General features: G+C 57.1%; 4 protein-coding genes across 20 annotated transcripts; 1 reads left to right on the top strand and 3 right to left on the bottom strand.

Moving 5' to 3' along the window:
• Nucleotides 1-819: 819 nt before the first annotated feature.
• Nucleotides 820-5,690, top strand: PLSCR3 (phospholipid scramblase 3). Of its 6 annotated transcripts, none has more exons than XM_059906702.1 (8): nt 820-1,205; nt 1,418-1,595; nt 1,861-2,102; nt 2,203-2,245; nt 2,347-2,504; nt 2,908-2,997; nt 4,627-4,788; nt 4,982-5,690. In XM_059906702.1, exons 2-8 carry the CDS (start codon nt 1,589-1,591, stop codon nt 5,036-5,038), a joined length of 759 nt encoding a protein of 252 aa, XP_059762685.1. In that variant the 5' UTR covers nt 820-1,205; nt 1,418-1,588; the 3' UTR covers nt 5,039-5,690. The 6 variants fall into 6 exon arrangements, with proteins under 6 accessions (XP_059762685.1, XP_059762683.1, XP_059762684.1 ...); XM_059906700.1 differs by having other exon boundaries at nt 821-1,205; nt 2,836-2,997; XM_059906701.1 differs by having other exon boundaries at nt 821-1,205; nt 2,347-2,567.
• TNK1 (tyrosine kinase non receptor 1) lies at nt 5,651-13,021 on the bottom strand. 11 transcript variants are annotated; one of them, XM_059906693.1, is made up of 12 exons: nt 13,006-13,021; nt 11,225-11,414; nt 10,988-11,058; nt 10,671-10,862; nt 9,976-10,538; nt 9,464-9,737; nt 8,183-8,277; nt 7,688-7,843; nt 7,357-7,439; nt 6,704-7,005; nt 6,526-6,621; nt 5,651-6,441 (listed from the first exon to the last, which is right to left on the bottom strand). In XM_059906693.1, exons 2-12 carry the CDS (start codon nt 11,385-11,387, stop codon nt 6,328-6,330), a joined length of 2,109 nt encoding a protein of 702 aa, XP_059762676.1. In that variant the 5' UTR covers nt 11,388-11,414; nt 13,006-13,021; the 3' UTR covers nt 5,651-6,327. The 11 variants fall into 11 exon arrangements, with proteins under 11 accessions (XP_059762676.1, XP_059762673.1, XP_059762674.1 ...); XM_059906690.1 differs by lacking the exon at nt 13,006-13,021 and adding an exon at nt 11,860-12,906; XM_059906691.1 differs by lacking the exon at nt 13,006-13,021 and adding an exon at nt 12,074-12,906.
• Nucleotides 13,022-22,294: 9,273 nt separating this feature from the next.
• TMEM95 (transmembrane protein 95) lies at nt 22,295-23,759 on the bottom strand. 2 transcript variants are annotated; one of them, XM_059906675.1, is made up of 7 exons: nt 23,544-23,712; nt 23,285-23,341; nt 23,008-23,088; nt 22,888-22,908; nt 22,664-22,744; nt 22,462-22,541; nt 22,295-22,321 (listed from the first exon to the last, which is right to left on the bottom strand). In XM_059906675.1, exons 1-7 carry the CDS (start codon nt 23,710-23,712, stop codon nt 22,295-22,297), a joined length of 516 nt encoding a protein of 171 aa, XP_059762658.1. The 2 variants fall into 2 exon arrangements, with proteins under 2 accessions (XP_059762658.1, XP_059762659.1); XM_059906676.1 differs by lacking the exon at nt 22,295-22,321 and having other exon boundaries at nt 22,458-22,549; nt 23,544-23,759.
• Nucleotides 23,760-24,006: 247 nt separating this feature from the next.
• KCTD11 (potassium channel tetramerization domain containing 11) lies at nt 24,007-26,242 on the bottom strand. The gene has a single exon (XM_059906677.1). The coding sequence runs from the start codon at nt 26,003-26,005 to the stop codon at nt 25,307-25,309; it is 699 nt and encodes a 232-aa protein (XP_059762660.1). The 5' UTR covers nt 26,006-26,242; the 3' UTR covers nt 24,007-25,306.
• Between the last annotated feature and the right edge of the window lie 1,121 nt (nt 26,243-27,363).

Below are 27,363 nucleotides of genomic sequence, written 5' to 3'. Positions count from 1 at the left end.
ATGATGACTGAAGCTGTAGGACCAGCCCAGAGGAACATGGACATAGGGACAAAGGAGCCGCCAAACCTGTTTCTCCCCATGTTCATCTTGATGGGTGAGACCTCCATCTGCCTGGTCACCAGACAGGCACCTGAGGTCATCCTGGACTCCTCACCTCCACATCTCACTTCCCAAACAAGTTCTATATTATTGTCTAAATATCTCCAAAATCTGCCACTTCTGTCTGTCCACACTATCACAACCATCCTCTCCCCCAGACTACTGCCAACCCAGCCTGGGGGCCTCTGTTGGCCTCCACCATGCAGGTTAAATGGTTTTCCTAAAACATCTGACCTCCTCACTCTGTCTGAAAATCTTTCAGTGGGCTCCCCGCTGCCCTGGGGGCCAAAGCGCAGCTCCCACAAGGCCCTCTGTGCACGTGGGCCGGACTCTCTCTGAACTCATCTCTTGCCGCTCAGCCTATAGGCCCCCAAGGCGCAGGACTTCCTCACACCTGCGGGCCTGGGCTCAGGACTCAAAGCGAAAGAAGCGATTCTTGTTGGGAGAAGGCTTTCCTGCGGACCGCGCTGCCTCCTCTGGCCCCCCCTGAGCCTCAACTCACGCCCACTCGTTACTGACACTGTCTGGCAGTCTATCCCCCGTGTGGCTGGGGGCGCCTGGAGGAAGTACTATAATTGCAACGGGTCTGTGTGGGTCACTGCTACGTCAGGGAGAGGAGACTGGCAAGGTAGCCCCAGGGAGGCAGAAGGGGAGCCAGGAGTCAGTCCTAGAAGCCAATGGGTGAGCGTGCAGGGTGTTCCGCTGCGTCAGCGAGGCCCGAACCGCCCTCGGGAGGAGGAGCCTGGGCTCCAGCGCCGCGCAAGCGGCCCTCGTTCCCACCAAGGGGCACTGACCACTCTACGCTCGCAGGCCTGGCGGGAGTCGCAGGGCTAGGGCTCACCCGGCTACCCTCCCAGGCGAGCTTCCTCTCTGGGCTTCTGCATCCGAGCGGAAAGGGCGGGGACGCCCGCCAAGACGTGGAGCGGGTGGCCTGGAGTCCCCGGCGCCGCAGGAGAGCCGGCATTCTTCCTGCGCAGGCGCTCTGCTCAGGCTGGGAGGGGCGGGGCCTGGACGGGTCGCGGGGTGGAGTCAGCTCCGGGGCCCGCCTCCACCAGCTCCTGAGAGCAGCCGAGTGCTGGGCACCCGGGCTATTCTAGGGGCTTCAGGTGAGCAGGGGGAACAGAGGGGTCAGGAGACCTCCCTCGAGGTGGGGCCGTCGGTCTGACCGCGGGTCCATCTGTCCTGCCGTCTGCCAACAGCCGCCTCCGCGGAAAATGGGAGAACAAAGGGAGGGGGCGGTTCTGGGGCCCCTGAGGGAATCCAGGGTCCCAGGGCCCCCGCCTTGCCCGCTGACACTTTCGGTTTCTCCCCGAGTCAGACGCGCCGCCCTAGAGACCCTGGGCCGGCGCTGGGCGCAGCTGCCTCTCTGCGTTTGCCTGTCCATCTTTGTGTCTGTCTTTGTGTCTGTCTGGCTGTCTCCGAGCTTGCCTCCACTTCTAGAACTAAGCCTCCGGGACACCGACATCCCGCGAACCCTCGCCCCTCTCCCATGGCAGGTAAGTGGGCGCAAGGCCGAGGGTCTCCGTTATCCTACCCCCCACGGACTTGGGAACCCCGTGTCGGACGCATCCTCCGGGAATGTGCTCGGACTGGCTGTGTGGGGCCCCTCCCTTCCTCCCGAGAAGCCACCGCCCTGCTCCCCCGCCCCATCTTTCTCATTCTCTTCCCACCACATTTTCCCCGCAGCCTCACGGCGCATGGGCCAAGGGGTAAAGAGATGAGGTCGGGGGCCCCTTCTAACCTATTCCTGTCCCCCCACAGGCTACTTGCCCCCCAAAGGCTACGCCCCTTCGCCCCCACCTCCCTACCCTGTGACCGCTGGGTACCCGGAGCCGACGCTGCATCCTGGGCCCGGGCCGGGGCATGCACCAGTGCCCGCCCACGTGCCTACCCCTGCGCCCGGCTTTGCTCTCTTCCCCTCGCCCGGCCCTGGGGCCCCGGGACCAGCTGCCCCCTTTGTGCCACTGCCAGGGGTGCCTTTTGGCCTCGAATTCCTGGCGCAGGTGAGTGAGAGGCAGGGAGGGAGGGAGGATTGACAGGGAGGGGACCCAGGCGACTAGGCCGGCCAGCTGATGTCTGCGCGTTCCCCTACTCTCTTTCCAGATTGATCAGATCTTGATTCACCAGAAGGCTGAGCGGGTGGAAAGTGAGTGGAAGGGGGAGTATGTTGGGCCTCGTGACGGGAGCAAATAGTGGGCTCTCGGGCAGGCGCTGGTGTCCGAGCCTCAGTGTGTCACCCCCTGGCAGCGCTCCTGGGCTGGGAGACCTGTAACCGCTACGAACTGCGCTCGGGAGCCGGACAGCCCCTGGGTCAGGCGGCGGAGGAGAGCAACTGCTGTGCGCGGCTATGCTGTGGCGCCCGCCGGCCCCTGCGTGTCCGCCTGGTGGACCCCGGGGACAGAGAGGTGCTGCGCCTGCTCCGCCCCCTCCACTGTGGCTGCAGCTGCTGTCCCTGTGGCCTCCAGGAGGTGGGCGGGGAAGGATGGGGCCAGGGAGAAACTTGGGTAGGGGGCAGGCCGATGACCCGGGCAGGACCGGGATGAGGCACGCGATGAGGCGTGCCTCCTGTGGGAGCTGGGCGCAGGTGGGATGGGAGGTCTAGTGAGAGGGATGACAGGCGGTCTAGTGAAGGGGATGGGAGGTCTTGTGAGGGGAGACAGGTGATAAAGCTAGACCGGTGAGCACTTGGGCCAGGGTGCCTGGCTGGGCAGTGATCCTGTCTGCCGCCCACTCCAGATGGAAGTACAGGCTCCACCAGGCACCACCATTGGCCACGTTCTACAGACCTGGCATCCCTTCCTCCCCAAGTTCTCCATCCAAGACGCTGACCGCCAGACCGTCCTGCGAGTGGTGGGGCCCTGCTGGACCTGTGGCTGTGGCACAGACACCAACTTTGAGGTATCAGGAATAAGGGGAGATTCCTGGGACCTTCAGAAACCAAGATGATCCATGCGGCAGGATGGTCAACAGGACGGTCAAGAGCTCCTCAGTCCAAATCCACTGTGACGCCTGCCACATTTCCAGTTTTCCTCTATTCAGAAATAGGATGGCCCATGGTCATAAAAATTTGGCAAAGAGGGTTTCACCTTAAGGGCCAATGCTGATTGTGACCTGCAGCCCTGTGTTGAGGGAGAAAAAAAATCTAAGGTCAGGCTGGATTTAGGGTGAAGGATGCTTACTGAGTGTACCATGGGCTGGGCCCGCGTGGCCGCTGTGTGTGAGTTCATGAGCCCAGGCCCTGGAGCAAGCACTAATTTAACTTGTTAACATCCTGTGGCTTGCCCTGCCAACCTAGAAGTCCAGACGTCCACCCACCCACCCCCAGCCTGGAATCCTTCTTACCATGCATTTCAATCACCAACCTGGAGCCTGGAGAACCCAAGTGATGATCATTTCAAAGTAAGGCCTGGGAAACACCTTACTTTCTAGAAGACAAAGGCACTTGAGTATCTGTGTAGATAAGGAAGAAACAACAGGTATATCTCAGTAGACTTTCCAAGGCTTCTGATGAGGTACCTTATCTTAGGTTACTTTTAAAAACTGAGTCACCTTGGTAGCTGGGGGAAGCTTCTGTGATGGAAACTGTTTGGGAAAGAGGTAACTGGGTGAACTCTGGTTTGGAATATGTAGATCGTGGGGTTCTCATCGGGCCAGTCTTCCTTTTACATAATTATGAATCGTCCACATTTGGGGCTGCACTCTTGGGACTGCAGGGCTGGCTGGGAGAGGCCCTACGCACCCTGGGACTGGTCTGCAGGAAATGCCCCAGGGCTGTAGGACCGTGGGGGAAGGAGATGGGAAGGCCATCGCTCTAGTTCTAGCCACTGGAGAATGAGCATAGGAGAAAGTCCAGAGAGTCACGGTGAATTACCATCCACATTGGCAGGGCCTGCTGCTGCTGGGCCCAGGGAGGCCAGTGGAAATCCTGGTCCTCAGAGGCCACTTTCTGCTGTCCGCTCCCCCCACTAGATGGGCTTGGATCCACCCTGGATGAGGCTTGCATGCCATGCTAAACAGAGCCCTCCCTACCTTGCAGATGCGAGGACGACAGGCACCCCTTTGGGCCTTCTAGCAGCCTGGTCAGCTGGTAGAGTGCAGCCAGGCATTCAGCAGCCTCCCTTGCCCGCTTGGCCAGGCTACTCTGTGCAGGGCACAAACTGCACCAACCGTGGGCGGCAGGGACTTTGGTAACCAAAACAAACCTAGTGAGTGGCCATCGCCTAAGGAGATTAGCCTGTATCGTGCTTGTTTCTCCCAGCACTGATGTCTATTAGTCATGTGTGGCCTTTCAAGAGCAACAGATCTGAGTCTGCAACCTGATTTTTGCTTTGTAGACAGTGTGACTTCGGTGCCTCAGTTTCCCCAGATGTCACATGGAAACCCAAGGCTTTGGGAGGACTCGCTAAGTGTAGAGCCCGCACAGTTCGTACGTGGTGACTGTGGGAGTGAGACTGGATGCCGATGAGATCAGGCACATCCTCCCCATGCGGGTCCTTCCTCCCTCCCTCTCTCCTTCTCTCCTGCCAGGTGAAGACTCCAGATGAGTCCCGCAGTGTGGGCCGCATCAGCAAGCAGTGGGGTGGGCTGCTCCGAGAAGCCCTCACCGATGCAGATGACTTCGGCCTGCAGTTCCCACTGGACCTGGACGTGAGGGTGAAGGCTGTGCTGCTGGGAGCCACATTCCTCATTGTGAGTCGGGGCCACCGCCCCTTCCCCCCGCTGCCCTTTTGCTCTCACTCTGAGGCTTTGAGCACTTCTTGGTCTCCTGCTAGGAGAGGGTTAGGGACAGACTCTATGGGGGCTTGTGGTTCCAGACCTGGGTTGTGATAGCTGAGCCAGGCTGGCCCAGCCAGATCTCCTGCTGACCGTGCCCTCCCCTCAGGACTACATGTTCTTCGAGAAGCGAGGAGGCGCTGGGCCCTCTGCCATCACCAGCTAGAGGCCACCTCGGGGTGAGGAGACCATCATCTCAACCAGAATTCAAGATGGTCACCCGCCCTGGCCCCCTCCTCGGGGGCAGCCCCTTTCCCTCCGTGTGCACTGCAGGGGAGAGACAGGGCTGCCTGAGAGGCTGGGGGCTTGGTGCCCCGTGCCTCCCCTACTCCCCTGGCCTGCTTCACCTGTAGCCCCTACGGAAGGGTATGTACGAGAGCCCTTCCCCTGCTACTTCCCACCACTGTCTCCAGCGGACCCTCAGCACACGGGCATATCGGCTTTCCAACTTTCCCTGCTGACTTCCTCCCAACCCCCTCCAGGGCCTCTGCTCCAGGTGAGGCCTTAGAATGCAGGGTTTTATGACAGGGCTGGGGTGGGGAAGGTTAAGCAGCACCAAAGACGGCAGACCCGGTCACCCTCTCCCCGCATCAGCTTGGCCAATTAGTTCAGCCTCAGACGATGGCGCTCTGAGGGGGATCCCTACCTCCCCCCCCACCCCGATAGCTATAGGGCCAGGGCCCCAGTGCCGACTTCCTCTCCCTCAGCTGGTGCTTGCTGCAGCTTCCTGTGCCTTAACCACCCCTTCCTGCCCCTTCCTTAGGAAGGAGGCTGCATCTTTGTATGTTATATTCATATAAACTTTGTAACTTTTTGGACATTGGAAGATGTATGTAATGGGAGAGGGCAGGAGAAAGAGTCGGGTGTGGGAAGAAACAAAGGGAAATATGACAGCTTGGATGGGCGGGGGCTGGCCCATCTCATAATCCATGCTGCCAGGATCAAGTGTCCTCGAGTCTAAGAGAGCAACTTTCGTCACCCATGATGGCCCCAGACCAAGCCGAGGCAGTTTGGTCCATATGCCCCAAGTCAGGATGGCTGCTCCGGTCATCCAGGATGGCTGCTCCCACAGAGCCCAGTGTGGTAGCTGATGGCAGTTCAGGATGGCTGTTCCCGTGGCCCAGAATGGCCTCTTGCTCATTTTCTGTAGCGATAGAAGCTTCCCATGGGTGTGATGTGTCACAGCTCTGTTCCTCCAAGTCCTCCTTTGTTGGGAATGTGGTGGGCAGAGTGCACTAGATCCTCCTATGGCCAAGGGAGCTCACGCCCTCAGAGACCAACGGGCAGGGTGAGGAGACACTCACCAGTGCCCGATCCTGGGCTCCTCCAGTACCTGCCCATGGCAGGCTCTCCCCAGGTGGGAACACACCCTGTCAGGACCTTGTTCCGGTTCTGCTTGGTCCCAAGTGACCAGGCCCTTGGTCCATCTAGTGTCTGTGCCCAAAGGAGCAGAGCTCAGGGCCGGGCCAGGACGTAGCGACTGGCGGCTGAGAGGTCCCACTGGTAACGCTCCAGGATGCGCCGGCAGTCCGCTCTGGACCAGCTACTGAGGTAGAAGAGCTGGTCCACCTGTGGGGACGAGAGGAAGGGCAGCCGGTGGCCAGAGGGCCAGGCTGGGAGGGGCAGGGACCCGAGAGAAGGGTGTGGCTGTACCTTGAGGTTCCGGATGGCAGAAACCACATCACCCCCGGTGGCTCTTAGAGCCTCGTGGCACTCCTGGTGGGTGACTCCATGCACGCTCAGCTCCACCTGCCGGGGACAAAGCCTCACTTAGGCCCTTCGCCAGCCCGTAGCCCCTTTTGGACACCAGGACACTTCAGGGAGACCTCACCTCCATAATCCTCCTCTGCAACTCGGGGTCAGGCAAGGGTCCCCCAGAGGGGACGGTGGCTTTGCTGGCTCCAGGCGCTCCCACAGGGTGACTGTGTAGGGGTTCTCTTTTGGGCCAGGGAGGCTGCTCCCTGGGAGGCTGGCTGGGCTGGGAAGAGGAGCTGGTGGCCACGGGGGAGCGGGGGGGCACGCCTGGGGGTCCCTGGGGCACAGTTCTGGCATGTCGAAGTTCGGGGGAGCTCGACCCACCTCCTGTGGGGCGGGGGCCCAGGGACAGAACCGACTCCAGACTCTTGGAAATGCCTACACATTTGAGAAAAAACAACTTGAGAGGAAGCCCAGCTGCCTTCTTCCCATTCTCTGGCTATCTGTGCTGTCCTCGGGGTGGTCCTCGTGTCGGGGGGACAAGAAACCAGGTGTGCGATGGACGCCCAGGCCGAAGCAGCTGAGGGTCCAAAGAACTGCCAGGGCTGCGGTGGGGAGACGCTGTCTAAAGTACAGCCAGGATGTCAGCAGGCAGAATGGGGGCCAGGAAATCACAGGTGGGGAAATCATATCTGCAAAGGTATGGCTTCAGAGCAGGAAGCATCGCTGGAGGCTTATTCTTGATGTCCTCGGAGACCCCGGAAGCCCTGTCCCCACCGCCATGCCCACCTTTCATCCTCTGCAAGGCCACATTCCTTCTCTGGCCCCGAGCTGGAGGGGGATCCCGAAGCTTTACCTTCACTCTGTCCCTGCTGGAGAGTGTTCCAGTTCATTCTCCACACCCCCCAGCCCTACCCCATATAGCAGTGCCCTCTCCCAAAGAATCTCTGGGGCTTCCAAGCAGGCCGAGACCCAGAGTGGACGTTCCAGCGGGAAGGCAAGTCCAGCCTCCCCTCCAGCTTTACCCCACACCCCTCCCCAGGCTCCCCTTCCAGAGAAGTTGCTGGACTTGGTTGGTTCCCCCAGTCCAGCTCTGCCCCCCACTCTTTCAGGTGCTCACCCATCTATGTTTCCCTGGTGTCGCTCTCCCCGGGCAGGGGAGCCTCTGTGGACTGGACGGGTGGCTGGTGAGTCTACCAGCGTCACTGCCGAGGCTGGGAAGTTGCCCACTTTGAATGTGCGACCATTCTGGCCCTTCCAGGTTGTGGAGTCGGGGCTGTGGGAAGAGGCGCTGGTGAAGGGGATGGGAGCAAGGGGAGAGAGGGCTGGGCTCCAGCCCACATTCAGCTCACAAGCTGTGCGCCGTGGAGCTGCATCTGCCCAGAGGAAGGGAAGCTTTTTTCTCTCTAAAACAAAAGGGCTCTATGGGCCAGCGGTGGCTCCAGCAGGGAGGCCAGGACTGTGGTGGAGCTCTCAGGGCCCAGTGGGGAGAGGAGGAGATGAGGCAGAGGATTGGGGTTCAAGCAGCTGGGGAGAAGCTGAGCTGGGACCAGGGCCAGGAGGGTGGGGAGGGAGTCCTCCCCCTGGGGATGGGTGGGAGGCACGAGGCCCTCACCTGCCCTCGATGATAGTGATGGGGTCACCAGGCTCCATCCTCAGGGCACCGGGCTCTGTGACATCCCTCACACAACGTCCCTCAGGAGGCCAGGCCTATAGAGACAGGAGGAGAGGGTGGCTGGGCTTGTGGCCTGAGTCAGAAGGGTGATATCATGGGAGCGGAGTGGAGACTGTTGGTGCACCCACCACGCAAACCCATACCAGGTATGTCCTCTGTCCTGGCCCCAGGGTGGGACTGTCCCTGTCCCTCAGTTGTAATCCAGTGGAGGAGGCAGACCTGGATCCCATGCCAAGCTGGACACAGCCCAGGGGTCAGGGAGCAACAAAGGGGGGCCCTGCCTCTACCTAGAGGACCAAGGGGAGAGTCACCCTGCACACTGCTTTTACTCCACACCCAGGCCCATCAGATCTGCCTCCCAAGCACCTCTGGGAATTTTCCGCTTCTCCATAGCACCACTGCCTCGACCCTCATCCAGACCTCTTCATCTTACTTCTGCTTCACAGCCATTGTGGCCTACTGGTTTTCCTACCTTCAGTATCATCCTTCTAATCCATTCTTGCACCAAACCAGAGTGACATAACCTGTAAATGTGGCTTCTAACTCCCCTGCTCACAACCCTTCCATGGCCCCCAGGTGCCCTCAGAGTTAAGCACTAAACTCCTTTAATAGTAGAGTATATAGTGATTTAGGGCACAGCTCTGAAGTCATATTGACTGCTTCAAATCTCCAGTCCTCCACTTCCTGTGTGACTTTTGGCAAATCACTTAAACTGTCAGTGCCTTAACTGCCCCCTCTCTAAAATCGAGCTGGGTTGTTGTGAGGATTAAATGAATGAATGTATAAGGATACACGTAAGGCACTTAGTACAGTATCTTACACAGATCGAGTGCTCTAGGTGTTAGCACTGGTTATTTACTGTGTCTCACAAGTCCCTCCTTGGTGCACCCCTAAGATGCCTCTGCCACCTTAGTCACCGTACTTCCCCCTCCCACGCTGAACTTTTCCTCTGCCTGTCAAACACCCACTACATCCTACTGCTCTGGGCTCTGGGCTTCCCTCTCTCTGCCCCAGCCCCCAGCCCTTCAGCCTGCATCCACTAGACCCCAGCTCTCTCCCTGGGGCTCTGAGCACCCTGAAGGTGGGGACTGGATCTGCTTTGTTCAGAGCCAGGTCCCAGACCCCAGCCCAGTAGCCAGTATATGTTAGTCTTGTGCATAGAACCCTGGGAGAGGGAACGGAGGGAAAAGAGACTGTTTCTGGGGAGGCAAGAGTTCCCACCTCTTGGAGCAGCCCTTCTAGGTAGGAAAAGGTGGGCCGGTCAGCAGGGTGGGGGGCCCAGCAGCGCAAGGCGAGGGCGTAGAGGGCCCTGGAGCAGAGGGGAGGCCTACGCAGGCGGGCTCGGTCCTTCTCCAGCCGCTGCAAGATGAGGTACGGCGGGACCCCGGCCCAGGGCTCCTCGCCCCCGGAGAACATCTCCCACAGCGTCACCCCAAACATCCACACGTCCGAGGCAGAAGAGAAGGCCCCGTGGCGCAGGCTCTCCGGCGCACACCTGCGGAAGTGGAGCTGAAGGGGGCTGGATGTGTGCCGGGTGTGTGCCCCGGAGCGCCCACCTGCCACTGGGCACGCCCCTTTAGTGCGCCCGCCGTGGGGCTCAGAAGTCCCCCCTTTCCTGGCCCTTCCAGACCCGATGACGACTCCTCCAGTCCACGCCTCCCTCACAGGACCAGCCCCTCCGCACCCCCTCAGCTCCTGCCATTCAGATCCCTCCCCTCCGCCCGGCCCCTCACCAGGCGAAGGGGATGCGGCGGGGTCCGCCCATGACGTAGTGGCCCCGGGCGCCGCCCAGCGACCGCACCAGCCCGAAGTCAGCCACCTTGATTGTGCGCGGCGAAGCCAGCAGCAAGTTGCGCGTAGCGAGATCTCGGTGCACCAGCCCGCGGGCCCCCAGGTACGCCATGGCCCCCGCCACCTGCCGCAGGAAGAGGCAGAGCAAGGCCACGGGCAGCGGGGGCGTGGGGGCCGGGGCGGTCAGGCGTGCGTGCAGGGAGCCCAGGGGCGCCAGCTCCATCACCTGCGGGAGCACAGCCGTGTGAGCGGTGGTCCGGCCCCACGAGACCCTGGCGCTCACCCTCCTGTCGCACATCGGCCCCCGGGACTGTCCCGGGAGCCAGTGTCTGGGTCTGCTCACCATCTGCAGAGGCTGGCCCAGTACGAGGCCGTGCAGACACAGCACGTGTGGGTGTTCCAAGTTCATCATGATGGATACCTCTCGCAGGAAGTCCCCTAGCTCAGTGCCCTCGGGGCCGGGGCTGTCGGGACCCACCCGGAGGGACTTGACAGCCACTGGGACCTGGGGGTGGGGGGAAGCACCATCAGGCAACGTAGGGAACAGTTAAGCCAAGGCCAGAGCAGAGGGGCACACAGAACAGAGGGAGAAGCTGGCCCAGGTACCCAGAATGAAGTAGGCTCCCTGGACACTCACAGTCTTGCCACTGGGCAATGTCCACAGCCCTCGGTGCACCACACCAAAGCAGCCGGAGCCCAGAAGCTCCCCTCTGCACACAGCCCGGTCTGGGATCAGACACTTGAGTCCCCCATCTGGCTCAGGGAGGGATGGAAGGCTGTCTGAGGGTGGGGTGGTCTCCTTCTGCCCTGGGGCAAAGCCCCCAAGGATCTGAAACAGTGGGGGAAATCATGTGTGTGGAACCCTGCATACATCCTTCTCTTCCACTCAGCCCACCCCCTGCCGGGGCCTGAGCTGGCCCTTTAAGCCTCTCACCACCACCCCAAAACACACACCTTGTAGACCCAGTTCTTAGACTTGAGCCCCGAACGGTGCCTCTTCAGAGCTTCAGCCAGTCTACGCTGGGCTGGGGGAGGCCAGAATCAGAGGGATGGGGTAATGGGGGAGGCGGGGAGCAGGATGCAAGGGATTTACAGGCAAGAAGGGGGCTGGTGTGCGTGGTGGTGGTGGGAGAGTAGCGACTAACAGGCTGGGGAAGGAGACAGCAGGGCCTTGGGGCAGGGGACCCTCACCAGGCCGGCCCATGCCAACGCCGTCCAGATCCTCAGGTCTTACAAAGTCGAAGTGCTCTGGCCGAGTAACATTAAGCTCCTCAAGGATGGGTCGGTAAAACTGGGCCAGCTGGATGTCCTGGAGCAGCCGAAGCAGCCACAGGGAGCCCGCCTCATGGAGCATGTCTGGAGGAGGAACCCCTGTGGTGCCCTGTCCCAGACACATGGCCCAGGGTGGGCACCTGAGACACTCAGGAACCAGAGACGTGGTTGCCTGCTCCACCCTCAACCCCTCAGAAATACTCAGGTACAGAGGGAGGGACATCAGAACCCACCAGGATTCCTGCCCCTCACACACACAAACCCCAGGAAGAATGTTCTCCTCACACCCAAGATTTCAGCACTGCACAGACTTCAGGTATGTAGCCCTGCTCACTTTGAGCTATTATGGCACACTGCCCATACCCCTAGGCGACCCAGATTCACCACCTTTTAGACCTGAGGTGCACCCTTGTACGCACCCACTCAGGTACACCTGAGACATTCTGACCCACCACATACACTCCAGAGATGCCCAGATACACTAACCACACCATACCTGAGATACGCAGGTACAACACACACACACACCCCTATAGATATGATGCAAAACACACCTGAGACACCCAGATACAGGTCCTCTCAAAGCTGAGGCATTCCAGTATACGCTGCCGTAGACCAGGCTTCCTGCCAGGTACCGCTCACACACACCTACTTGAGACACGTTGAGTTCACTGCCTCCAAGATACACCGCCCCTCATGTCTGAGACACCCAGGTCCACACAAACACACACAACACACAAGACATCAAGCTACGGTGTCCACACATACCTACGTTATGTGGGCAGACTGCCTCCTCCGCCCAGAGACGCCCAGGGTCATTGCCTCTTCTACACCCGAGGCAGCAACATTTGAAATCAAATCGGGCATTTGTGATGGGCGGTTAAGCTCAGGTACTGCTCAGAGCCATCCGGTCTGCCAGGTGCACAGTCCCTTCCACACCCACCTGAGCTCAGCTCCAGGTACAGAGCCTGGCCGGCACACCTGAGTCACTTGCTCTAACCTGGCTCCAGGGCAACTCCAGCAATCTTTATTAAATAAGGCTCTAGGTGCTCTGGGTGCCGGCTGCCTGCACACACACCTGGCCCCCTCCCTCCCCCTACTTAGTTAAGCCCGGAGGAAGCGGAGGACCCCAGGCGGGGTCCAGATGGACACTCGGAGGTGGCGAGGAACCGGGCACGACCAGGGGCGCGGAAGGCGAAAGCCCAGGACGCTGGGAGACCAAGACCAGTAGCCAGGTGAGAAGCAGAAAGCACGAGATGGGGGACAAGAGGAGACGCGCCCGCGGAAGGTAAGGACTGGGGAGGGGAGGCTCAGCACCCGCGGACGCGCTCCCAAGCGACCGCCGCCCCGCCAGCCCGCTCGCCGGCGCCCCTGCCTCTCCTGACCCTCACCTGGCGAAGGCGGAAGCGGCGGCTGGGGAGCCTCCCAGGCTGCCGGGACTAAATCCCGGGGTGGGCGGGACGGAGGCCGCGGAGGGCGGGGCCTGGCGGCTTGGCCCGGGTCCTCGGGTGGACTAGGCGAGGGCGCCTGGCAGCCGCTCCTCCGCCAGGCCGGATCCTGAGAAGCCTCCCCTCCCCTGTCCTTTGCTCGCCTCCTTCCCACCCTCTCTCCACCTTCCCACCCCCTTTCCAGACTTCTCCAAAGAACTTCTCACCCCTCCCTGGACTTCCTCCTCGGTATCCCGTCCCCGTCTCCCCTACCTCCTCTTACCAAATCCTCCACCTCTCTCAACCAGAGCCCCACCCCTTAAATGAATACGCACCTGGTAGAGATATCCCGCCCAGGCCCCGGGAATATAAGGCTAAACAGGACATAGTCCCAGCCCCCTAGTAGGGGAGAGGGCTTCCTGGCGCTCTGATGGAGGAAGCCGGCCTGGTGCAGCGGGCTTGGGAGGGCGCCACGGCGGAGGTGTTGATGGTGGTGCACGAAGTCAGCTTCCAGCCCGGGCAGAGTCTAAGACTGAAGCCATTGGCCTTTTCCCAGCTCTGAATGTCCTTTTCCCAGTCTAATGCGCTGCCCCTGAAAAGGACCATTTGGGGAGCTGCCCAGGGTGAAATCTGTGGGGATTCTTGTGTCGGGGGCTGGGGGGTGGAGACAGCTTCTGAGTGGCTCCTCAGCCCCATCCCAGCTTGGTACCCGGTCTTGGTGATCAAGGGCAGCACTCCATGCCTCAGGGTATGCATTCCCATCACTGGCACTTCCTGGCCTCATGCTGGCATAAGCCCCTCCCCCCATGTCACCTCTGCTGACCCCAGGGCCCTGTATGGTGCTACTTGGCCTGTGGGGCAGGGACACAGTCTGGCTCAAAGAAGCCTCTGAGAAGGAGGATGCTCTCTCCTTTTCCCTCAGGGGTCCCAGGGAGGAAGCCACCGGCCTTAGGACATCTGGCCTGTCTCCTTCTGTCTCAAGGAAGGGTGTGTAAGCATAGCAGCTGCTGTCCCCATAGTCCCTTGGGGGGAAAAGCCCACCTCATCTTGGTAAACACATGGGAAAATCCAGCCTTAATGGGAAAAAAATCATAGTTCACCGTTCTACTTCTGTGGTTTTCTTGCCAATTCTCTTGCCCTCCAACCAGGCCAGATGACAGATGTGATTGTTCCCTCCACATCTGTCATCTCTGATATACTGTGGGCTAGCTCCACACAGTAGGGGCTGGATCTGTCTTGTTCCTCCTAAGGTACCTGGGACAGTGTAGGCATATAATAGGTGCAATGCATATTGGTTATGAAGAAGTCTGCTCAATCTAATTGTTATTCCTTTGTAGGTGATCTGTCTTTTCTCCCTGCTTTTAAGATATCATTGGTGTTTCATAGTTATATTACAAAGAGTCTAAGTATGGATCCCTTTCTATTTATTCTATTGTATTTCCTTTGTTTATGAATTCATATCTTTCACCAGTTTTGGAAAATTATCAGCCAGTGTCTCTCCAGATATTCTTTTTCCTCCTTTCCTTGTGTTCTCTCCTTTGAAGACTCTGATTAGAAGTATGCTAGGCCTGGGCTTCCCTGGTGGTGCGGTGGTTGAGAATCCGCCTGCCAATGCAGGGGACACGGGTTCAAGCCCTGGTCTGGGAAGATCCCACATGCCGCGGAGCAACTGGGCCCATGAGCCACAACTAGTGAGCCTGCGCATCTGGAGCCTGTGCTCCGCAACAAGAGAGGCCACGATAGTGAGAGGCCCGCGCACCGCGATGAAGAGTGGCCCCTTCTCGCCACAACTAGAGAAAGCCCTCGCACAGAAACAAAGACCCAACACAGCCAAAAATAAATAAATAAATTAAAAAAAAAAAAAAAAAGAAGTATGCTAGGCCTTTTCACTGTCCTCCAAATCTTTTTTTTTTTTTTTTTGGTCCTTCAAATCTTTTAACCCCTCTTCCATATTTTCCATTCTTTGTGTCTCTGTAATGCAATCCAGGTCATCTCTTCAACTCTCTTCCAGTTCACCAGTTCTCTCTTTGATTATGTCTGATGTGCTGTATAATCCATACACTGAGGGGTTTTTGTTAGTTATAGTTATACGAACATTACTAAACTTTCTATACTGACAGTACTTTACTGAGGTATAACATATTCAGTAACATGCACAGCTTTAACTGTATGGTTCAATGCATTTCAACAAATATACATATCCATTAATGAAGATAAAGACCCAAAACATTTCTTTCTTTCTTTTTCTCTTTTTTTTGGTAAATATTTATTTATTTATTTATTTATTTGGCTGCACCGAGTCTTAGTTGCAGCACACAGGATCTTCGTTGCGACATGCAGGATCTTTTATTTAGTTGCAGCATGCGGGCTCTTTTAGTTGCAGCATGCAAACTCTTAGTTGTGGCATGTGGGATTTAGTTCCCTGACCAGGGATTGAACCCAAGCTCCCTGCATTGGGAACAGGGAGTCTTAACCACTGGACCACCAGGGAAGTCCCCAGAACATTTCTGTGATCCCAGGAAGTAGCCTTATGCCCATTTTCAATCAATGCCACTCCCCAGAGGCAATTGCTATTCTTCTTCTTTTTTTTTTTTTTTTTAATTTGGCCACGCAGTGCAGGCTTGCGGGATCTTAGTTCCCCTGACCAGGGATTGAACCCGCGGCCTTGGCAGTGAAAGCGCTGAGTCCTAACCACTGGAATGCCAGGGAATTCCCCAGGAATTGCTATTCTGATTTCTAAAACCCATAGATCACTTTTGCGAGCTCTGGACCTTTCTGTCAATGGAATCACACAGTGTTTATTATTTGCATTTGGCTTCTTTCACTCAACACATTTTTGAGATTCATCTTGGTGTTGTCCAAGTTCTTGGTGGGAAACACAATGCTCCATGAGCATCTTCAGGGAAGAGCATGTGAAACCTGATTTTCCTCTGAATGTCCAGTGTCCTCACAGATCTGGGTGCACTAGAGGTCCTCTGGGAGTTGAATGAATACATGAGTGTAGAGCACATGGGGGGATATGAAGGCAAATGCAGCCGGAGAGGCTGGCAGAAGCCAAAATAGGCATCAGTTCATCCTTCCAGCAAGCTTTCACAGTTCTGGGGACCCAGGGGAACAAGCTGACATGATCCTTGCCCTGGTTGGATTCATTCTGCAGGGCCTTGCAGAACACACTCAGGAGCTTGGGCCTTACCTGAGGGATCTGGTAACCACTGAAGGGTTTAACAGGTTAGTGACAGAACCAGCCTGCGGTAGTAAGAGGCTAGGGAAAGGTGAGAGAGAAGCAGCAGGGAGCTCAAGGAAGAGGCCCTGACCATTGGTTCAGGGGAGAGAGGCTGCCCCTGCCTGGACCTTGGCTGTGGGATGCTATTGATTGGACTCCTAGCCTAGGTCCTCTGTGCTCCAGCAGGAAACCACAGGCAGAGGCTCTGCCCCACCTTTGTCTTCGGCTTGGAAAAAACCTAGGGAATCAGAGGCTTCTTTATCTCTCCCCTTCTCCCTATTCGTTTCTTACTTTTGTAGTTAAGCTTCTCTCATCTCCACCTTTGCCCATAAAGGGTGATGGGATGCGGGGGAGCACAGCCTGACCATCCTCACCCCCACTGGGAGCACCTCCTCCAGGCTGAGATGGGGCATCCTGCTAACACTTGAACTTGGAGGCCCAGATCGAGCACCACCCCCTCCATCTGCCTTTCCCCAACCTCTGCCCTGCCTGCAGGCTCTGCATCTGAGAAGGATGAACACATTCACACCACCAGGGCCAAGTGTTTCTCTGCAGGGCAGAGAACCAGGAGGATGAGTAGAGAGGGCACCCAGGTGGCCAACCTCCCCTCTCCCACCTCGGGTTTGGGTGAGAAGTAGGGCCCATCCTTGTGCAGAAACCTCTCGGCTCCTATCAGGAGCTACATTGGTGCCTCTTTACCTTATCCTTTTCTCCTCTGAGCCCTGAGATCACTAGGCTCTCCCCCTTCCACCTGACCCACATCAACCTCTCGGCCGGGGAAAGCACCGCAGCGTTCTGGCTGTCTCTCTTCTGAACCTTTGCATGGCTTTTCCCTCTGCTTGGAAGTCGTCCCACCCTTCTCCCAACCTGGCCTTGCTAAGTTCAGGAAGACTACTCCTAACTGGCCAGGTCTCTTCCCCTGCACCCCAAGATCCCTGTGCTTTCCCGTCACTGCACTCATTGCTCTGGTAAAATTTGCCAGTAACTTGTCTGTCTTCCCTGCTAGATTCCAAGCTCCAGGTAGAAAGTGACTTCATCTTGCCTGGGCAATGCTAGGTCCCCCGTGCCCAGTCTAAGTGCCTGACTTATAAGTGCTCAGTAACCTTTGCTGAACAAAAGGATGAGAGAGAGTCATCTGGGTAGAGTGAAACAAAGATTTTTGACATGATGAGCTCCTTTGCTGGGAGTGATGGGGATGACAGTTTCTAAACTTTATCTATAAACATTCTCCTGGTGAACCCATCCCTGCCCCCCTCCCCATGTGGCACTCCCTGGCGCCACATGGTTATCTCCCCCCAGACCCTTGGGTAAAACCCTCTGTTCCATCACCCCATCTCCATCTCCCAGGACCCTGAGGTCCCATCCTTTCCCAATTTGCATTTGCCTCACTCATTAATGGAGTCACCAGCCCACCACCTTGTATATATCTGGTGGTTTACTTTCCGAAGTGGAAGGACTCTTTTTTTAATTTTTTTCCTCATTTTTTGGCTGTACCGTGTGGCAGGTGGGATCTTAGTCCCCGACCAGGGATCGAACCCAGGCCCCTTGCCTTGGAAGTGCAGAGTCTTAACCACTGGACCACCAGGGAAGTCCCCTAAAGTGGAAGCACTCTTGTATCTACCATATTCCTTCAGGCTAATAATGGAGCTGAGGGCCTTTACAGAGCAGTAGCTGAGATCTCACCTCTGGAGCCTGACTACCTGAGTTTGAATCCCAGCTTTACCACTTACCATCCTAGAAATCTGAGCAAGTTACTTCACGTTTTTATGCCTCTGTTTCCTCATCTTCAAGATGAGCTTATTAGGAGTATCTACCTTGCGGGGTTATTGGAGAATTAACTGTGTCTATGTGTGTGGTAACCAGTCTCCAAAATGGCTCCCAATGAACTGCCCTCCCGGTATCACACTGCTGTGCCTTCCCACAATGAATAAGGCTGATCCGTGTAATCAATGGGATATTGTGAAAAGAATGGCGTGTGACTTCTGAGCTAGGTCGTGAAAGACAGTGTGGGTTCTGCCTTCCTCTCTTGGGTCACTCACTCTGGAGGAGGCCAGCCGCCATGTCCTGAGGCCAGTCAAGCAGCCCTATGGAGAGGCTCCTGCCATCAGCCAGCACCAACTTGCCAGGCATGTGAGTGAGCCATCTTGGAAGCTGATCCACCAGCCCTTAGATTTCTGCAGCCCTGACCAACATCTTGACTGCACCCTCATCAGAAACCCTGAGCCAGAAACACCCATTTTAGCTGCTCCTGAATTTCTGATCCACAGAAACTGTGAGATGATAAGGCTTTATTGTTTTAGACAATTGAGCTTTAGAATAATTTGTTACACAGCTATAGGTAACTAATACAATGCCTCAAGTGCTTAGAATGATGTCTGACATGTAGTCTCCATACCTGTTAGCCATCATTAACTCCATTTTACAGGTAGGAAGACTGAGGCTCAGGCTGGTGAAGTGATGTTTCTCATGTACATACATAGCTAGGAAGTGGCAGGGCCGGCCACGTCGTCAACCCAGGGCCTTTATTTATTTTATTTTATTATTATTATTATTTTTGGCCGTGCCTCGCGGCATGTGGGATCTTAGTTCCCCAACCAGGGACTGAACCCAAGTCCCCTGCAGTGGAAGCGCAGAGTCTTAACCACTGGACCGCCAGGGAAGTCCCAACCCAGGGCCTTTAGTGCCAGCTCCTAGGCCCTTTTTTTTTCCTGCCCCACTGTTCCAGTTATCTATTGTTGAGCAACAATGCCTAGTGGCATTAAAACAACTATTTTATTATGCTCTGGACTTTTAGTGTCTGGTACTCCAACAGGACACTGTGGGAATGGTTTATCTCTGCTCTACTATGTCTGGAGCCTTGGGTGGAAAGACAAAGTCTGGGGGTGACTTGACAGCTGTGTTATCACTCACATGTCTGGCAGTAGGTGCTGGCTTTTGGCTGAATCCCTCCACGAGGACTCTTTTCTTGGCTGCACCACGCGGCATGCGGGACCTTAGTTTCCGGACCAGGGACTGAACCCGTGCCTCCTGTAGTGGAAGCGCAGAGTCTTAACCACTGGACCGCCAGGGAAGTCCTCCATGTGGACTCGATGTAGGCTGGGCATCCACATAGCATGAGTGACTGAGTTCCAGAGTGAGTGTCCCAAAAGGCAGAGGGCAGAAGGTGCTAGATTCTTAAGGCCTGGGCTCAGAAAGTAGCACACTGTAACTTCTGCCACATTCAATTGGCCTGCTAGTCATGGAGCCCAGGTTCAAGGGAAGGATACGTAGAACCTGCCTCTAGGTGGGAGGCGTGTCAAAGAATGTGGGGCCATTGTTTAAAACTGCCACACCCACAGAAGCCTCCCATTTGGTGAGGGGCTCAGAAAAACCATCGCTGCCCTGGCAGGCCACACTGCGGTAGGTTGGCCTTATGCGCACAAAAAAAGCACAGACTCCACCCGCCTCCTGTGCTAAGTGCTCATGAAGGGCTTACATGGGGAAGGCATATCACAAGGGTTCAGAGAAGGTGCTGGAGTCATCAGGGACACTTCCTGGCATCTACCATGTGCCAGGCTCTGAGGAAACAAAGACACAAGACCTTAAGCAGTGGCTTTAGAGAGGAATGCGTGGTGTAGAGGGAAGATGTATAAAGAAACACCACCACCTGATGTAACAGGTGCCACACGAGAGATGCCTAGAGCAGACTCACGCCACTCTGACTCAGGAGCTCAGAGAAGGCCTCTCAGAAGAGGTGATATCTGAGCCAAAGGAGAAAGTCATTCCAGGTAGAGGAACAAGACTGGACAAAGGCGAGCAGACATGAGGAAACAGTGTTGGGGCAACTAGAAGTGACTCAGTATGGCTGTGGGGTGGGCAAAGCTGAGATAAAGCTCCAGGGACACCTGGGGTCAGATTCCAAGAAGCATGACCAAGGTAGATCACCTACAGGTAAGAAATGGGCACATGGCATGAGAGGAGGAGGATGCCCATGACACTGTGGGCACTGCCGTTAAGCCTGAGAGATCCCAGGAGGGGGTGTGGCCAGGAGGAAGGCGTGTCTGAGGGAGGTGGACACGTGTGGAGTCTGAGATGCCTGTGGGGCGTTCAAGGGAGATTCCAGTTCTGTGTCTGGACAGTTCTGGCCTGATGACTATATAAGATGGTGGGAGCTGCTGATGGAGAGCCTTGAATGTCAGGGTCAAGGGCCAACTCTATACTCTGTAGGCAAGGAAGAGCTAGGGAACGTTTTAAGTAAGAGATTATAATGGCTGATACTTAATGAGGGCCCATTACACGTTGGGCACAGTCCCAAGCATTTTATATGAACTGATTTGGACCTCGCAGTAATTCTGTAAGGTCAGTACCGCTGAGTTGAATTTAAGATATCATCAATTGTAATATATACCATTATGCCATGACATGTCTTCAGTTTAAGATGGGTTCTTCAGAGATGTTTAAATGTAAACAGAAAAAAAAAAAAGCCATGGAATCAAGGAAATATATGATCTGCATTTAAAATATGAGGAAACAGGAACAGAGAAATTAAATGACTTTCCCAAGGTCCAGTAAGAACCAGAGCCAGGATTTGAAATCGGGCAGCCCAACTCCAGAGCCCAAGTTTTTAAGCATCATTTGATACTGGACAGGATGTTTGAGCGATGTGGAGTTTTAAGAAGACCAGTGTGGCCACCGAGGGTGCAGTGGATTTGAGGGGCGTGGGCAGAGTCAGATGCACATCTGGGAGACTGGGGTCCACAACGAGAGGGTTCTAGAGTGGGCTGGGGGCCATAGAGCAGGAGGAGGAGACAGATAGGATAGAGATCCTTCAGGAATGGACAGAACGGTTGACCCACTGCACGCTGGGTGTGAAAACAAGGACAGCTCCAAAATGTTGAGCCTGGAAAGAGGGCACAGCCTAAGAGGGTGTGAGGCAGCTACCGCAAACCAGAGGAGAGTTGTGGTGCCTGGGCAGTCAGGAGAGGGTTTCTCACCCCAGTATGGGCAGCAACGCTGCTTGGCACCTGGCCGGCAATCACTTAGTATTTGTCAAATGAATGAATGTATGAATCATTGTATGATCTCGGGCAAGTTGTACGACCTGGCTGTGTGATCTAGGGGTCTCATTTTTTGGTCTAAAATGAAAGGACTGGACTAGAATGTGTAAAACAAAATAGAAGGTGTTCTCCTGGGAGGGGTAAGCATTCCTCTCTCCATTCCCAGGACATTTATGGATCCCCCAAACAGTGGTTCTAACCCTGGCTGTAAGTTAGATTAACTGAAGCCCCATATGAGACCACTAACCTCAGGATCTCTGGAGATGAGGCCCAGCAACAGGTAGTTTTTAAAGTTGCCCAGATGACTCCAATGTCCAGCTGGATGAGAACTGGGAGCCTCTAGGGACCCAGTTTGTAAACCACAGGGCTAGGTGAAGGCCGGCCTAGGCCCTTGGGCTGAGACTTATGGTTGGTGACAGGCCTCTCTTTTCATGTCCCATCTCCCATCCCCCAAACCCAAACTCCTGATAGCCAAAGGACCAAATACCAGGGTTTCTCAACCACACACTGCTGACGGTTCAGACAGGATCACTCTTTGTTGTGGAGGACTTTCCCGTGCATTTTTTGATATTTAGCGGCATCCCTGGTCTCTACCTACTAGATGCCAGTAGCACATCCTCAACACCCCCAATCAAAAATGTCTCCAGATATTGCCAAACATCTCATCGCGTGCAAAATCCTCCCCTCCGCCCCCCCCCCCCCCCCGTTGAGAACCACTGTGCTACAAGAAGAGACTCCTGCACTCCCTCTGCCCTCCCCAGTTGCAGACAGAGGCCAGGCAGGGGCAGAGGCCATTTGACAGCAGGTTTAGTTGGGCCTGGCAGGAGGGCCTCTGTGGGAGCCTTCCAGTGTTAAATGGAAGGGTAGCATGCCAGCAGGCTGACTGATGTGGTCTCACTCTAAGGGGAGGGATTTTTCCAGATCACTCATTCCCGGATTCCCAATCAGTCACAGGAGGGCCAAGAGGAGCTTTCCGGGAACAGGCAGAAGGGGGTGTGGGAGTGGAAGTGTGTATGGAGGGGATTCTTTCCTTCTGTAGATATTTTCCTGGCACGGTGACTGCCCCTGTCTGATTGGTTGAGGACTGGAGGGGAGGACCCACAGCTGGATGCCTGGGTCCCTGGAAGCCATCTGACGCTGGGATTGTGGGGATGTCTGGGTATCAGGGTCTGGAAGACTGAACCGTTGGGGCTGGAACTAAGGGTCTGGCTGCCCCCCCCCACCCCGCCCCACGAGAGAAGTGGAAGTTGTGGGCACATGCTCCTTAGAACTGGAGGCTAAGATCGGTCCTCGTCTTCACAAGTCACTTTTTGCTTGGAGGTGGCTGTACCTGAGGGAAGACAGAGGATGGGAGCCCAGGGAAGGGAAGGGAAGGGGGCTGGGAGGGAAAGAGGAAGGATAGGGGGTGGGGGAAGGTACTGATGGGTCGGAGGTGGTGAGGCTGTTTCTGGCCCTTATCCCCCAACTCACTCCACCGCGAGGCTCAGAATACCCAGGAGCAGGACAGCTCCGGAGACAAAGAGCAGCAGAATCTTGGCTTCCCAAAGATCGTGACTTCCTGCAGGGAACCCAGGAGGCAGTGAATGATCCCGGGAACCACACCCATCGATGCTGGGGTAGCCTAACAGCTCAGAGATCTGGGTGGGGTGAGGCAGGGGTGGGGAGTAAGGACCTGGGAAGCAGCGCTTTCGGGGCCAGCAGTACACCTCGAAGCCCTGGCAGGTGGAGCAGTTGTACAGGATGGTGCTGCCCCCTGCAGGAGACAGCAGGACCAGCTCTGGGGCGGGAAGCTTCGCTGAACCCTGCGAGAGTCCCACACTTCCTCCCCAAACTGCAGGCTCTCCTCAGGTCCCCCGAGGCCCCTGGCCCTTGCTACCCCTTCCCTTTCCTACTCACGGCAGGCGGGAGCGCAGAGAGCTGAAATGAAAGACAAGGAGGATGGGGGTGGATGAGCTCAGCCACACACTCCTTTGCCTGAGGACCTAGGCACCCCTTGATCCCTCCCCGCATCAGTACCTTCCCTGTTGTATTCTGGGAGCTTGGTCTTTTGAAGCCATTTCCAATATGAAAGGAGTGAGGAGAGAGACCCTTTGATCTCTGGGGAGGCAGAGAGCTATAGTGCCCGGGGTCTCAGCAGGGCCGGTTCACCTCCACACCTTCACCCAGCACCTCCCCATCACGCCCTCCTGTCTCCACCTGCCCTCCACCCTTCCCTGCCTCCCCAGCCCCCTCCTCCCAACCCCCTCCTTGGTGCCATCCAAGCCCCTAGGTTGTACCTCCCCCTCGACCTCACCTATGACCCTCAGGACTCTGTGAGTCTTCTCTGTGACTTTTTTCAAGGATGCATCATCTGTGGAGATGGGTAAGGACCGGGCGAGATTCCTGACTTTCCCAGGGTCTGAAGAAGCTCTCCCAGAGGGAGAGGCCAGTGTGTTCAGAGAGGGCAGTGGACTGAGAAGATGGCTGAGAGGCACAGCTGGGAGGCCACATGCAGCCCCCTTAGGGCACAGGGGTGACTGTTGCTGAGCCCATCCCTGGATGTCTGATCTTACCTAAGGCAAAGGCCGAGAAGTTCCAGGAGACCTCACAGTCCTTCCACTGGGCCTCCATCTGGCTGCAAAGCTGAGCCAGGCGGCCCGACAAGTCATGGTCTGGGAAGCGGCAGAAGACACAGGCCTGGGCGGCTGCCAGGAAGATCCCACCTAGTGCCAGCATCCACATGAGGCCCGCTGGGGGTGCTGGAGCGGGGGCTGGCCCCACCTAGGCTGGGAAGGCCTTGGAATGCTCTGTGATCCCGGTTCCAGTCCTTTGCCTGGAGGTTCTAGAGTGTTCCAGAACAGTTGGAGTCTCTAGAGCATTCCAGAACAGTGCCACTGCTCCATCCCTGATTGGGGTAAACCTGGGGCCCAAGGAACTGGGACCAGAAGAAGAAACCTCTAGTGGGAGATGGACGGAGAAAGCAGGGCTTCTGCTGTACTCCCAACCTAGCCCTCAGCAGCCTTTACGAGTTTGTGGTTCCAAAAGCAACTTTATTTTTCTTCTTGTAAATCATGACCAGTGATAAATAAGTGACTCCCCCAGTGAAAAAGTTGTTTGTGAGTATCCCATCCCTTTCTATATCCTCCCCCACTCTCTCAAACTCTTCTGTTCATCTCCTCTCTGCCCTGGGCAGCCTTGGGCCTTCCCCAGCTATCTCCTAGCAACAGGCTCATTGTTGCCTTAGTAACTGAGAGTTCTATACAGGCCTCCAAGGCCCAGCTAAGCCCAGTGACTTCTCTTACTTCTCACCAGAAGATCCTAGTGACTCAAAGCCCAGCAGGCCCCTCCTGCCTACGTGGTGATGTGAAGCACATGTACACACACACACCTTGGGATTAAACTAATTCTCAGTCTACTCACACCCACACCGCAGACATACCTGGTGCCAAAACAGTTTCTGGGCAACCCCAAACAGGCCTGGACACGCAGAGACCACAGAAAGGCCAGCACACAGACACCACCTCCAGCGACATGGATGGGAGCCAGGATGCCAGGGACCCATGCATCAGTCAGACTCACTGGCTAACAGGCACGTACACATGAAGGAAGGAAGGCCAGGACCCAAGGAGATGCCCCGCTCCTCCCCATGGCCAGCCCCACCATCAATATGGGATCCTTTAAAACACTTGGATCTCCAGAGGGATGCTCCAGCCCCATAGTTAATGGGGATTCTCCTAGCTCCCTTGTGCCAAGCTAGGGTGGGGTGTAGCCCTTCTGTCTCCCTCAGTGGTGGCTTGGAACACAGCAAAGAATCTCCCTTCCCGTGTTTCAGAGTGTTCTGACCTCTCATTGGTCAGGCCAGGCCAGGCCACCAGCTCCAGGAGAAGTCACCGTCCAGAAGACCACATTAGAGCAATCCAAAGTCTCTCATTTCCCCCAGACCTCACTGTCCCTCCACGGTTCTGCTAAGCCTAGCCTGGGCAGAGAAGCATCCCCACTTTTCCAGACCCTGGATACTAAGCTCCAAGCAAGGAAACACCGAAGGTCCCCAGGCTCAGGCGAGGACCAGCCAGGGAAGCTTCCCCACCCCTCCCAGGATTAGCACCAGTCCAGACCCTCTGGTCTCCTGAGCCCTTGGGCTCTCTCCGGTTTGGGGATTCCTGCCCACATCTGGGCTCCAGTCAGGTGCAACGGGGCCCCTGACTCTCACAGCTCCAGGAGCAGAGCTAGGAAGAGGCTCAGGAAAGACTTCACCCTCTTTACTGACCCATTCTTTCTACCCGCCCCCCCTCGCCCACACAGTCAAACTGAGGGCAGCATTCCTAGTTCTCAGTTCCTAGTGCCGGACAAAGCGCAGAGATCGGGAGTTGAGCAGGTCTTCGGGGTCAGGGAAGACAGAGTCGAGACGGAAGCCATGCTCCAGGGCCACCCGCAGCACCTCCTCCAGGAAGCCCGGAGTGCCCACCACCTCCCGTCGCTCTCCTGGCTCCCCAGTCCACAGCGGCTGCAGCCCCAGTCTCCTGTACTCCACTTCGGGGAGCTCTGCAGGGCAGGGGGCCCATTCCAGATGAAAGTGTGGGCCTCTCTCCGCCCTGTCCTCATTGGCCACACCAAATCGGGCACGCATGGCACCCAGACACTCAGGGTCAGTGCAGAAGAGGTTGGCCCGGAAGGTGTCCACCTGGACAGAGCTCAGCTCATAGTGGTGTGGGCCCCGACGAGCAGAGAAGTGCACCAGGCGGGGGCTGCTATCTACGTCTGCGTGGAGCAGGGCGGCTGTGGGTGCCGGGGTCCCCCGAGAGGCCTCCAGTTCCCGCAGGGCATCCAGGAGGGGCCGGATCTGGTAAAAGTCAGCCTCTGCCCTGAGAAGCGCTGTCTCCCCGTATCCACGGGGCAGGTCCAGGCGGCCCAGCCGTAGGAAATTGAGGATGTGCCGGAAGGCCTTGCCATCTCGGTCGATAAAGTAGTGGCCGCCTCCCTGGGGATTGAGGTTGGGGGTCATGGGGGTACCGGCCCTAAACATGGCCCCCAGCATGGAGTCTGGGAATCGAGTCAGGGTCTCCAAAGTAGTGGAATATAGCGTGCCCCCGACATTCAGGGTCACGGGGCCCCCAAAGGAGGGGGGCGAGGAGGGCACAGGAGGAGGAGAAATTTTGAGGAGTATCGGAGACACCGAAAGAGAAGAAAAGGCAGAACTTCCTGGATGTGTGCAGAACTGGGTCGTAAGGTTCAGGCTGTCTCTGGGTCGGAGGCACAGGTTGGAGTACAAGGCAGCAAGATTGGGGGCTCACCCCAGCTACCTGGGTGGTGGGGGAGGGTTTCCGGGCACAGAAACGCCGGAAAGGTTGAGAGAACGGATGAAACGAGCAGAGGGAAGTCAGAGAGGGACGGGAGATTTAGGTCCAGACGCATCCGATTCTGGGTGGTCGGCGATTCCTTTCTGTGGTCTTCAGACAGTGGGTTTCCGCAATCCAACCAGCAGGTGACGGTGGCGAGCACAAGGCCGACTCTGAAGGGACCAGCTTCTCGGGCAGACCGCTGTCACCGTGGGCGAGTCCACGCAGGGCTCCGGGGGCCAGTCAGAGGCCTGGCCTGGCTCCGGCGCTGGTCCCAGGAGAAGGAGGCGAGGCTGACCGGAGCCGATGGCGGAGGTGCCTCTGTATCGGCTGGGGAGCGAAGATACACGCTCAGTCCGAGCTGGGAGTGTCCTAGGACTCCTATGGAAGCAGCCGGGAGTCTCGGGACCGGGCGCCGCCGCCTTCTCCGGGTTTCGCCGCAGCCGCTTAAGTACTCTCCGCCCCAAGGAGGTGGCCTAAGGGCAGTGGCCGGGGGCCCTTTAAGAGGCAGCCCCGCCCCCTGGGCGGCCCGACCCCCGCCCCCGCCCCCGCCCGGAGCGCGCGGCTCGGGTGGTGGTGGAAGACGAGTAGCGAACTGGAGAGACGGGGCTGACGGGCTGGACTGGCGGATGCTAGCGCGGGTGGGGTCTGGAGGGTGACTCAGGCGCGTCGTTAAGGATGTGGCCGCGACGGCCCCACTGGCCCCTATGTGTGCCCGACCTCACGTCTGCAACTCGGCGGGGGCCGACGTCTCCTATCCGGCCGCTATAGAAACTGAGGCCCAGCCTTCGGGGGTTGGGGACCAGTTCCTTTTCAGTTGCTCCCGCAGGGAATTCCCGAGGGGGCGGGTGCTGAGCTGCCGCATTCCAGGGATGCCTCCGGGCTGGGGTGGCCCGAGCCAGCCTCTCCATCCTGGCCCGATGCCAGCACCCCCCCATCCCCCCCAGAGAAGGCTGGACCCAGCCCACGCAAGTGGCCTCTGCCGGGCCTGACGGGTCTGGCCACGTCTCCTGAGCCCGCGAGCCCCGCCTCAGAGCCGCACTCGGGCCGAGGCCGA

The sequence above is a fragment of the Balaenoptera ricei genome, chromosome 20 (assembly GCF_028023285.1).
Source record: "Balaenoptera ricei isolate mBalRic1 chromosome 20, mBalRic1.hap2, whole genome shotgun sequence".
Lineage (NCBI taxonomy): Eukaryota > Metazoa > Chordata > Mammalia > Artiodactyla > Balaenopteridae > Balaenoptera > Balaenoptera ricei.
The sequence above is the reverse complement of the archived record's forward strand: the minus strand, read 5'-3'. Positions and strand labels throughout refer to the sequence as shown.

What these genes read in the sequence shown, in the direction of transcription:
- PLSCR3 (XM_059906697.1), top strand. An exon ending in GAAGGCTGAGCGGGTGGAAA is followed by an intron (nt 2,246 to 2,346) that starts GTGAGTGGAAGG and finishes ACCCCCTGGCAG; the next exon opens with CGCTCCTGGGCTGGGAGACC. An exon ending in GCACAGACACCAACTTTGAG is followed by an intron (nt 2,998 to 4,626) that starts GTATCAGGAATA and finishes CTCTCCTGCCAG; the next exon opens with GTGAAGACTCCAGATGAGTC.
- TNK1 (XM_059906686.1), bottom strand. Translation starts at nt 11,528, where the DNA reads ATGTCCCTCCCTCTGTACCTGAGTATTTCTGAGGGGTTGAGGGTGGAG. An exon ending in CTAAGAACTGGGTCTACAAG is followed by an intron (nt 10,863 to 10,987) that starts GTGTGTGTTTTG and finishes CCACTGTTTCAG; the next exon opens with ATCCTTGGGGGCTTTGCCCC. An exon ending in ATCACTATCATCGAGGGCAG is followed by an intron (nt 7,844 to 8,182) that starts GTGAGGGCCTCG and finishes CTCTTCCCACAG; the next exon opens with CCCCGACTCCACAACCTGGA.
- TMEM95 (XM_059906675.1), bottom strand. Translation starts at nt 23,712, where the DNA reads ATGTGGATGCTGGCACTAGGTGGGATCTTCCTGGCAGCCGCCCAGGCC. An exon ending in CTTCTCGGCCTTTGCCTTAG is followed by an intron (nt 23,342 to 23,543) that starts GTAAGATCAGAC and finishes CCATCTCCACAG; the next exon opens with ATGATGCATCCTTGAAAAAA. An exon ending in CCGAAAGCGCTGCTTCCCAG is followed by an intron (nt 22,542 to 22,663) that starts GTCCTTACTCCC and finishes GCAGGAAGTCAC; the next exon opens with GATCTTTGGGAAGCCAAGAT.
- KCTD11 (XM_059906677.1), bottom strand. Translation starts at nt 26,005, where the DNA reads ATGCTGGGGGCCATGTTTAGGGCCGGTACCCCCATGACCCCCAACCTC.